This window comes from Haliotis rufescens, unplaced genomic scaffold (assembly GCF_023055435.1).
Source record: "Haliotis rufescens isolate VD_foot unplaced genomic scaffold, xgHalRufe1.0.p SCAF_3, whole genome shotgun sequence".
NCBI classification, from domain to species: domain Eukaryota; kingdom Metazoa; phylum Mollusca; class Gastropoda; order Lepetellida; family Haliotidae; genus Haliotis; species Haliotis rufescens.
Genome location: NW_025964001.1, coordinates 26,405,199 through 26,417,408, shown reverse-complemented (window position 1 = coordinate 26,417,408; position 12,210 = coordinate 26,405,199). Strand labels below are relative to the sequence as shown.

Here is a 12,210-nt window from a genome sequence, read left to right as displayed (position 1 = left end):
ATGTTACTGTCCAGTGTGTAGTTTGACCTTTTTATGTTCAGTAACGCAGTGTCATTTGCTTTGTGGTGTTTCTAGATGAGTTACCTCCCATTGCCGCAGCCTCCATGTGGACTCGCAAAGATATTAAAGAATTCAAGGATTCTCTACGTAAAGATAAGGACTCTGTAATTAAGATAGGCTCAGGAGAAACAGTTACAGTGAGTATCTTGTAGAGGAGTGTGTATCAGCCTTCCACTCACTAACCTACAGCTCTAACACTGCTAAGCACAAGTACACAGACCTTGTTACCATAGTTACTGTGAATCTTTTTTTGTAACCTTATCTCCAACCCTTGGCCTTTCAGCTCAGTTATTTTGTTTCCATTCTTAGGAATTAAGATGTTTAGGAGCTCCCTTAGTCAAGTAACATGAACTGATTTTCTAGAAAGAGCTATATGTTTTAGCATATCTTATTTGTTTTTGGTAGCTAAGACATTAATAAAGTCGAACAGTTTTTATGAAGTAGATGTTCGCGACTTTCTGATGTGAAGTTGAAATAAAGCGATATCAGTCTTTCCATTTAATCATTTGGCTGACAAAGCAATGACAGTGTAAACTTAGGAGGGTATATGAAGCACAGGAGGCAGTAGGCAACGTCTTTGGTGTTATCACTGTCGCTTCTTCATGCAAAGCTTGTGAAAAAGAAACTGGTGGAGGAATTAGCATGATTGGAGAAGTCCTGCCTTATCCAGTGTGTTATTCATTGTTTCATCTGTCTTCTCTCAGGATGAATATCCGGGAGCCACTCACCACCACAGCTTCGTATTGAGCCCCATTTGTATGGCATGATGCTAGGTTAGAGACAGAAGGGGTGGGGATGGTGACTTATGAAATGAAGCTATGGTGGCGAATTGTTCCAGGTTGTTTGTCATAATGGAATGGTGATATAATACACTGGATTAACGAGGATGGATTGGTTATGGGGAGGACTAGTGTGAAAGTAACAATGTGCTCTGAAATGTAAACACATTGTAAACAGCTTTCTCCAGCTGCATCTGTCAATATATGCTTGTGTTGATTCACATGAATATATATACTACTCAAAAGAAGTTAAAGAGCACCCGATTTGTTCAAATGACTATAGTTGATCTGTCATGGCCATGACACTATTGACAGAGGAAGTATAGTCATACGAACATCTCGGGTGTTCTTTAACATTTTTGTTGTAGTATTTTTGGTTTTGGATTTCAAGGCACATTATACATGTCAACCATTTCATTTGAAGGATTTTCCAATTATTTTTACATATAACCAAAAATAACATGCCTCCCTATTGCTGTCTAATATGTCAAACAATTGGAAAATATTTTCAATCACTTTGGTTTTATTTTGTTGCTGTGTCTTTTGTTTTTGATCTGTTTGTGCAAATGGATAATCGTGGTGGTGGGTTTGTGGATATTCCTTTCATTGTGTACTCTATGAGAGTTCCAGGTCTGGAAAGGTCGTCAGTCACCAATGTTTTATCAACTGGTTCTTGTTGCGAATAGCTGTAAAATTGCTGATGCAGCGTAAAGCAATAATTATCCATTCATGCAGTGACCAATGCTTGTCACAAGGGCAGGCGGACAAAGGTGGTTGATGTGTCACATGGATGATGATGTTGCATCAGACCCTGATGGTGTGGAGTATTGCTGATGCTTTCGATGTTGCTGTCAATTGCTGATGTTTTCTTCAATTCATAATGTATGGGGATATCTTTATCTATACTGAATGCATATTGGTAAAGAGATGACAATGGTATCTATGAGTTTGCACATTTATTAATTTACAAATGATTTTGAACTGGCTTTTATTTTAACTATGTTGTTAATGAAATAATCTCTCACTGCGCAACTCTGTCAGTGTTACCATGGTTACATGAACATTGTTACCTGTTGCAGGTGCGTGTGCCAACACATGAAGATGGCTCGTGCTTGTTCTGGGAGTTTGCAACAGATTACTATGACATAGGGTTTGGTGTGTACTTTGAATGGACGATTGCTCCCAGTAACACAGTCAGTGTGCACGTGTCAGAAGACACAGATGAGGAGGAGTTCGAGGAAGAGGAGGGAGGTGGTGAAGCCACAGGTGAGGAGGGAGCATCAGATGGAGGCTTGGGGTGAGGGGATGAGCACAGGACCTGTGATGGGGTATATAAAACATGATGACAGAGGGGGGAGTGTAGTCTTGTTTGGGATTTGGAGGAGTGAGGTGAGATTCGGGATGGGGAATGAGGTGAGACTTGGGATGGGGAGTGAGGTGAGACTTGGGATGGGGAGTGAGGTGAGACTTGTGATGGGGAGTGAGGTGAGACTTGTGATGGGGAGTGAGGTGAGACTTGGGATGGGGAGTGAGGTGAGACTTGGGATGGGGAGTAGGGTGAGACTTGGGATGGGGAGTGAGGTGAGACTTGGGATGGGGAGTGAGGTGAGACTTGGGATGGGGAGTGAGGTGAGACTTGGGATGGGGAGTGAGGTGAGACTTGGGATGGGGAGTAGGGTGAGACTTGGGATGGGGAGTGAGGTGAGACTTGGGATGGGGAGTGAGGTGAGACTTGGGATGGGTAGTGAGGTGAGACCTGGGATGGGGAGTGAGGTGAGACTTGGGATGGGGAGTGAGGTGAGACTTGGGATGGGGAGTAGGGTGAGATTTGGGATCAGGAGTGGGAGTGAGGTGAGATTTGGGATCAGGAGTGAGGTGAGATTTAGGATCAATGGTGAGATGAGATTTGGGATGGGGAGTGAGGTGAGATTTGGGATCGGGAGTGGGAGTGAGGTGAGATTTGGGATGGGGAGTGAGGTGAGACTTGGGATGGGGAGTGAGGTGAGACTTGGGATCGGGAGTGAGGTGAGATTTGGGATCAGGAGTGGGAGTGAGGTGAAACTTGGGATGGGGAGTGAGGTGAGACTTGGGATGGGGAGTGAGGTGAGACTTGGGTTGGGGAGTGAGGTGAGACTTGGGATGGGGAGTGAGGTGAGACTTGAGATGGGGAGTGAGGTGAGACTTGGGATGGGTGGTTTATGGGGAGATTTTGAATAGGTGAGTGAGGTCAGACTGGGGACGGGGAATTGGGTGTGACTATTGTTGGGAGATGAGGTCAGACTTGGAATTGAGAAGTGAGAAGTGAGGGAAGACTTGAGAAGTGGAAGTGAAGGCATGAACACAAACTTTATGTTACATGAATCCGTTTGTTCCAGATGTCAAGGGAGATATTGAGAAAGGGAAGAAGCAAGATAATCGTCCACCGACAGATGAAATAATTCCAATCTACCGCCGCGACTGCCATGAGGAGGTCTACTGTGGCAGCCACACCTACCCCGGGAGGGGTGTCTACTTACTGAAGTTTGACAATTCCTACTCATTATGGAGGTCCAAAACTTTGTATTACAGAGTGTATTATTCACGGTAGGGGACAGGGTTGGCACCAGTAGGTAACAAGATTCTGTGTGGGTGATGAGGCTTGAGTGTGATGATCTTGAGTGAAAGAGATAATATATGACACTACAGACACAATTGCTCAGCACCCTTCCTCTGTCACACAAACTCATGTAGATAATACACATGCATACCCTTGCGTTTCATGTTTATCACACGGATACTAACTTACTAGCAGGAATTGCTCTTGAACAAATGTTTTAGACTAAATAGAGCCAAGGAGTGCATAGATTAAATGTCTTCATTACTGGTGGGAACACATTTTAATGCTACATCCTTCACGATTATTTTTCTTGAAATAAAATTATACGTATTTTGAAGTCTTGTTTGATGAGTCAATAGAAGGGTAGCATCCATTCCATATCTGACACTATTGAGATGTGGACCGACTTTAAACTGAAAGTCAGAGTTACTTCCCTTTCTATATTGACAGACTTCAAAGCTTTTTTCACATCTGAATAAGTAGATCAATTTGGCTGGAAGAGAGAAAAAAAATCCTCCTATTTTACATGAGTGAAATGGATCTCCCAGCTCATGCAGCTAATTAATGAAAAAATGTTACAAATTTGTAAATGTTGATTTTCACAGAAATGATATCATATGTGTAAGTGGAAGGGTGTTGGTCATGTCCAGTATTTAGCTCTCTATCTTGAGACAACCATGATAACAGGGATTTGTTAAGTGTAGTTGGCGCCTGGACAGTGTTTTCAAGATAGCTTACTGACCATAATGTTCTTGAATGAGCATGCTTTACACATTCTAAAGTTCATGACACACAAGTTTGAATAGTTTGATTTTCAGGGCTTGTTTATCTGAAATTGTTTATAGCTTAGATCTACCCGAATCTCAGCATAAGTGAAAGATATGGGTTGGGGTGGGATCTGGACTTACGCCTGACAGCTTATTATTACTTCCATAAAGGGCCGAAAGATTGCCGATGCGACTTTCAATATAAACTCATCACTCATTTATTGCCTATGTATGTACTTGTAGGGAGAAATTAAAGAGTTCTGGTGTTTGAGAGCAACATGATCAAGATATTCATCCTTTGTTCTATACCTGCTGCTCTCATGTTGTCATGAAGGTACAAGTAGGTAAGGGAGTGTTTTTTCCAGCTGTGGCTTTCACTGAAACCATCACCATTAGTGTTAAAATGTGATCTGGCTGCACCTTTCTGCTGAATCAGCTTATTATTACCAACACCAGTGTCTTTTGATCATGACCATACACACAGCATTTGTTTGTTGTACCCAGGAACTGTCAAATCACATTAATCTGGATGGCAATTTCCATCCAGATTGACAAATTTCTTGATAAATGACTCATTTGTAAGAGTTCAGATGCTTTGTGGATACATGTATGCTGCTCAAAAGACTTTAAGGAGCACCAGATTGTTTCATATGACGATAGTTAATCTGTCAGGGCTGGTGGAAGTTGCAACATAGCCTTCCAATAGTAGGTGTTCTTTAACTGTTTTGAGTAGTATATGTTTTCCGTACAGTAAATGTCTGAAAGGTGGGTTTCTGCTTGCTAACAGGGTCCGGACATGGGGTGACTATTGAAGGAGTGATACAACAGTGCAAAACGTGATAAGCGAATCTACTGTCCAAAAAAATAGATTTACTGTTATTTTTCAACATGACAAGTACTTACAAATGCTGGGAAGTTGTGAAGGAGATATGATTATTTTCTTATCCAAAATTATAAACATATTCTGAATGTAAACTTTGCAAGGTGTATTTGTGATCACTACAATTGGAAAAGTAAATGATTAATGTCTATTGATACTAACAATAGATCGGCATCGATGTTCACTATGGTATTTTAATGTGTCTTTGGTAATTTGCCATCAGACCATGGCCAATTCCGATATATATCGCTAGCTCACTCTATCATTACACTTATTCCGGAACAGGATCTCCGAGTGTTATTGTATCAGGTTAAACCTTTGTGTCAAGTGTGGTCAAGTAAACATACATTAAGATAAACATTCACCATTAGATGTGTATTGCTTCCATGGGGAAATACAAGACAACAATTCACTCTTTATGTAATTATGTTTTTGTCAATCTTCAAGTTTTGCGCAGATTTCTTTTGATGTTTGTAGATTCATGTGTTATTATTTTTATAAGTTGTGTTTTCTACAGTTCAGTATGCCATGTCAAAAGCTGTGTGTAACTACCGATTTTGATAGCTTAGTCAAAACTTTGTAAAGTCAAGACGTTCTAGTCTGCCTTCTCAGGTTTGTGGGTCACAGCATTGGTGGGCATTTTTTCAGTATTCTGAAACAACCAAAACATCATCTTTTTAAATCTAACCTGTCTTTCTGAAATATAAATTGTTTTGAAGTCGGCAGTTATACTTCATTTTTTTCTCTTTTTCTTTCTGTGAACCTGTGACTGGTAAGAACTGACTGAACTTCTTGAAGCTTGAATAATTTCTGTGACACTAACCTATTAGTCCAGTCACAAGCTGGTCTTATATTCATGCACATGTAACTCAACTATTCTGCTAATTTCATTGAGGGGGGCAAGTCTAAGGCGCTGTTATTCGCTGTGCAGAGTTGTGTCCCTTGGGCACGCCAGAAACCTATAATTCTGGGTTCGAATCCCGGTTTGCCCCAATTATGTTTCTAGGTTTGTCAGCACCATACCTGTGCTCGTGGGTTTCACTGTAGTGGTAAACGTCTGAGATGTGCATCACTTGGGGCTTTCCTCCCACATTAAGCTGACACGCCATGATATGACTAAAATACTGTTAAAAGCGGCGTTGAACCTAACTCAATTACTCACCTATCTCATGGAGAGAACAGTTATTGTTTGAATGTTGATTGAATGAATGTGGGAAGGAAAAAAAACTTCAGGCTGAAGCTCAAAAGTCTTTGAATGGGTTCCAAGATATGTTTTGCTTTATGTTGGGTTTTGTAGAGGAGAATTTTCATCCTATGTTGTACAGAGAGGGGTTCAGGATGTAGTATGGTGATAACATTAGTACATATATCATGTTATAAGATGGGTGGCTTTCCTTGTTGCCACGGATACTTGTGTATGTCATGATTGTCCGGCAATTCCAGATGTATTTATTACATTTCTAACACTTTCTATTTATTGTCCATCAAACACCATCACACTGTTTGAAGCAATTGTGGTTGCATTGGTTGTCTGTAATTACTGAGGGTTTTCTGGAATTAGTTTGAGCTTTTTCATGCTTATTTTTATATCCTTTTGTGTTTGTCTTTAATTCAAAATTGAACACATGTTTTAGACTGGTTGCAAGCCATAACCATTAAAACCTTGTTATATACATTTTAAGTGAGGTACAATTTGGGACATGACAAAGTTCATTTCAGAATTGTCTCCCAGTATGTCACATATTTAAGAGAGAATTACCAGTCCTCATTTAATAACTTGTTTAATATTTATTGTTTCTAGGATTATATAAAGTAGAGAAAAGACGAAAAAGGATGTTACTAATTTAAATAATTGTCATTCAGAGTTTTACTTTTAGTCTGATCAACTCACAGAAGTTTTAAATTTTTTTATTTTTTTTTGTCAGTGTAGGCATGATAGGCTCATAATCGAATGTAAAATAAGAAAACAAAATTATCATACCACATTATAAATCTTTCAGCATCAATGATATGACACCTGGTGTGTGTAGAAAGAAGTGTTTTGTTAACCGTAGTATATGTTCTATTTTGTGACTAAGGCTGGTTCCTGATGTACCACAAGTACTGGGATCACAACACCAGTGATGTGAAGTCATGTACAATCATCAAACCTTTGTCTACAGCAATCACTGGTTTCAGATGCCAGAAATATTATCTGTTATTATTCTTCAATCATATCTGTCCTTGTACATGAAATACAAGTTCACCCAGCATTGAATGGGTACCCGGTAGGATGTGATGGCAATGTGGTTGTTAACCTTCTAGCACCGTACCAGGTAGCTTGGGTTGTATACTCCCCAGGGGGTTGAGAATGATTGTTGAGTGCACACTGATCCAGTGACCGGGGTCATAATAGCACTATGAGCATGCCCCTGTGTGGTGTGGAAATATGCACAATGATGTGGAAATGATTTGGTATGGAACACTGTTACTGATCTTGAATGGCCACGACACGATCCCAGGGAGGTTGTCTTGGTGCTTCATGTGACTACTCAGTTGATTGAGCCATACATGTTTGTGAATTGTGACTTTGAGTCATAAATTGTAATCAGCATTATTGTTATACTGTTTACATAGGGATGGACATGGTTAAGACACATTGATGTGAAGTATTCAAGTACAAAGCCAAACATCTGATAAGCATCAAAGAACAAAACATCCAATAAGAATTAATGAAAACGTGTAATGGTTTTCTGACAGACATATTGGATAGTATTTAGTTGGTAAGCATGGCATGATAATACATAAATATATTCTGGTTTCCATTTTTGTTTTGTGCAGTATTTGAAGTCAGTACCCTATTAATAAGTAATAATGTTAATAATGTTATTGTATAGACAACCACAAAAATCCATGTTTCTGGTTATGTTTTTTTTTACAATTAAACAAATTCATTTTTGTCTATAATAAAAGGTGTTTGATTGTAAAAAAACCCATAAGATTTTATTGTTAATCTGAACTTTGGATTCTTGTGCATAACCATCTGTATAAATACTTGTCTCTCAGTACATGGTGTGATGTTACTCATATAGTGTGTCCTAAACACAACCATTTTGTAATATATTCCATTTCGATATTGATTTTACCTACTTGTCCTTGTGTTTGTTACCATGGTGACATTGTCACTGTTCTGCCTTCATTGCTGTGTTTATCACCCTGCATAGAGTTGCTCATGGTTTTCAATAAAGAATACGCATTGTTACACACATAATCGGCTTGTACTGTGAAGTGCTGAAGTCCTCTGCTAGATCCTGTACAGCAGTACCGCATTACTATAGTACTACTCAATGTAACTGGTATACCTGGCTATCAATCTCATTCAAATCAGATCTTAGTTCTCGCTACCGCTAAACAAAGATCTGAGGACATCCCATTACGGGTCACATGTCAGACCGACCTTTCGCAAACTTTTACAACCAATGGAATGACTGACAAGAAGTCGACATTAGCCAATCAGAAGGAAGCTTTCTTATGCTTTACGGTACTAGTTTCATTCTGGCAACTGTTTTGAATTTGAAAACTGAACAAAGGAACATTCTGGAATGGCTAATAGATGGCCTAGATTGTATGGATTCAGTCATTAAGCCTGTAACTGTCATTCGGAATACACCTGGTTAAATCTGTTGAGGTTGCATGATTAGAAAACACATTCTGACTGTCTCTTTCATGATCTGGTAAGCGACCCCTATTTGGTCAGATGAAAGGTCGTTCTGACGTGACCTGTAATGGGATGTCCTCAGATATTTGTTTACTGGTTGCGAGAACTAAGATCTGATTTTAGTGAGATGGACCTGGTTATGGGGTTGTAATGTAGCCTTGTGGTTCATGTGTTCACTTGTCTTGCTGAAGATCTGGGTTTGAATCCACCAATGGATGGTATGGCCTTCTTGTGTCCTTTGCAGTACCCACTCACTTTGGGCTGTTGCAGTGTTGTTGGGTTCAGTTCAGTTCCCAGGTGCATCCTGTCCTTGATATATTCATAACACTTGCTCATGATATATCGGAATCGTCTTTCATTTTGCTTTTATTCCAACAATAAACTGAAATTAACTAGTGTACTAGATAAACATGTGCAGGAACTTTTAAAACTGTGTTAAAAGCAGTGTAAAGAGATTTGAATTAATTCATTGACCATGCTTCAGACCATGTATTGATAATATGCTCACCTGTTGGCTAGCATGCTTTGTACGATTGGTGTTCTGCAATAGTGGGAAATATATGTTCTAGCTGAATCAGACAACAGACAATGATTTATAACATGTCTAGGTCTTACATTTTCTATGCTTGGTTTATGGTTCTGCCAACCTTAATAATTGAAAATTCAGAAGAAAATAAAATATGATCAGAATGACATATTTAATTTGTTTTATAAAACTGACTCTAAAGATTGCCTTGACAATAAAATGACAGTGGAATGCTTGTCAGATTTAACTTTCATAATGTTTATAAAGACACAAACCAGAACAAGAATGATTAATTTATCAAATGAAATTTAAAGAAGAAAAATCCTCTTATACATTTTTATTTTCTATTTTTTTGACCTACCAAATATTTCACTATCACAATCTGTTAGCCAAAAAAAAAGATAGAAAAAGTCTGACCATACTGACAAGTTGTTAACGTACCATATTGCTTCTTATAGGGGTCGCTGCAGGGACTTGGTGGTCCATATATATGCTCGTCTGGTCACTATCATGTGTGTGTTCCTTGTGAAAGCAGCTCGCACCTGCTCCTATGGCGCACCTGTGTGGTGTGTACAGTTGTGGGTGCAAATCACGTTGACCTTGTGACACTGTACAAACTGAGAGTACAAGGTGTTGTAAAGTTCTGTTGTTGCATATTAAATATATTTAAAGATTGTTGATGTTTTCGTATTTTTGGGACTTTGGTACAGGTGGATTGATTCTATAAGATACCACAGACGCTCAGGATTAAACAGGAAGGGGTATAACACACTTACTGGGTTTCCCTCTTGATTGACGCCTGCGAAACTGTTGCAATATGGTCTTGTGTGGAACAGGGCACAATAGGTCCTCAGTCCTCCGAACTGGTACGACCTGTGAGGATCGTGTGGCTACGATTAGTGACTTGGAAGATTATGTGCTATTGACTCCGATGACAAGGATCATTGCTCCTCCTATAAACAACTAGCCCAGGTTTGATTATTTACTATGTTAATCCACGCTAGTATACTCTATAGGGGATATTAAAAGATGGTTCTTGTTGTTACCCTGTCTGGCGCTCGGCATTTAGGGGCTAAAACAAGGACTGGTCGGTTCGGAGTCAGTATACTGTGTCTGAGTGGGGTATTCATGTTAAACTGCGGCATGGTATCTCAGTGAGCTAGCACTATAAATTGGCATCAGTCCGGACTAGTATAAGCAGTCACACAAACACACACATGTGCATGCACGTCGCCTTATAAGTGCAATAATCTTGGACGCGACGTTAAACCCCATTTCACCTCACCTCACCTATAGGGGATACTCTGAAATAACTTCAGTTGGGAGATATAAGTTTCTAGTAAAAGTTGTATGATAATAATGGACGAATTAGGAACACATTACAACCGGTAGTGAAGTATGAAAGTGGATGTTATGAGCGCCAACGATCTTGAAGGACGATAGGGGTAAGACGGGAAATTTCAAAGTTGACGTTTTAGGATCAGTAGTGTGTAATACCGTCACGATTTGTCAACAATTCATTCACTCGACGAGGCATTGTCGGTATGATGCCCCAAATGACGATTTGAAGGAGTCTTTCTTCAGTCAACGTGATCGGCAGTCTATGTCGTCTCCCTATCATGTCCCAGACGTTTGGGGGAGGGAATGGGAGGTCTGGGTTCATTGCTGGCCATGGCATTCTAAGGATGTTGTGCTGGAGGTAAGCATGGAAGATAAAACGTCCACCAACACATCTTGTAAACGGGACAACAAAGGGTGTTAGTATATTGTCCCGATAGTACTGTCCAGTGACCATTCCTTGCACAATAGGGAACGGTGTTCGCTCAGTCAAAGTGATGCCACCTCACACCATAACCGATCCACCGCCAGATCTCTATCGAAGACTCGGGTTGACATTGTCAGACACGACCACACCTATGAAGTGAATAGGACTCTTCTAGGTCACATGACACATGACCAGTTTCGACGTTGTGGACACCATTGGCGTCTTTTGGCAATATGATGATTTGTGGGCATGGAGATGAGCTGAATGTTGACGATTTCTAATCGTCTGACTCGTAACTCGTACTCCAGTAGCCTGATGAAAGTTTGTAGCAATTGATTCGCCGTTTGAGCTCTTCGATTTCCTAGAGCCTCGCTTCGGAACAGTCGATCCTGTACTCTTGTCGTTGGTCTAGGACACCCTGAACGGGGTCGATCGTCAACTTTTGGGGTTGGTTAAAAAAAGAAAGAAAAAAGTACTCATGGAAATGAAAAAAACATGTTTTGCTGGATTTAATAATCGACACAAACCATTACGTAGATGTAAATACGAAATAACAAAACAACTGGAAAAGTACTAGTCTGGATTTGCTAGTTTTATCTCAGTGCTCAATACAAAATGTACTTTACAGGAGGTAAGTGTAGGCACTTTCAACATTCAAAAATAAAACTAAGTCCAAATTGACATGGCAGAAACAGGCTATAGGCATTATGCAAATTAGCCTGGAAAAAAGTTATCAAAACAACAATAAAAATAACAGCTATGTTTATGTACATAATAATAATGACATGTAAGTTGTTGTTTGAGAAGGGAATATGTTACTTTTACGTTCTGATATTTTGACGATGATTCACTATCCCACAATGCCACTCACAAATCACTAACCACTGACAAATCACATGCACGTGGGTTTCAAGCACCTGTTTTCACCTGTTATCAAGGTGTCATAGGTCATGGACATTCACCTTGATCAACTAACATCTGGTTATGCTCAGTTTCACAATAGTCTGTTTTGTTCATATTTTTACACACTTTTACGTGTAAAAAGACATAAAAACCTTTGAAACGCTGTATTTGTGCCAAAGCCCAATTAGTACTAATTGAGTTGTTTGAATATTTATATATTTTGTATATTAACTGCAT

General features: G+C 39.6%; 1 protein-coding gene across 1 annotated transcript in view; it reads left to right on the top strand.

Annotated features, from left to right (window-relative positions):
* LOC124144801 (Golgi resident protein GCP60-like) overlaps positions 1–9,980 on the top strand; it is a 32,339-nt gene extending 22,359 nt beyond the window's left edge. The window contains exons 7-9 of the mRNA XM_046514372.2: positions 76–197; positions 1,919–2,105; positions 3,215–9,980. Of these exons, the coding sequence (XP_046370328.1) occupies positions 76–197; positions 1,919–2,105; positions 3,215–3,426 (521 nt within the window). The 3' untranslated portion in view covers positions 3,427–9,980. The remainder of the gene's footprint in view (positions 1–75; positions 198–1,918; positions 2,106–3,214) is intronic.
* The last annotated feature ends 2,230 nt before the right edge of the window (positions 9,981–12,210 follow it).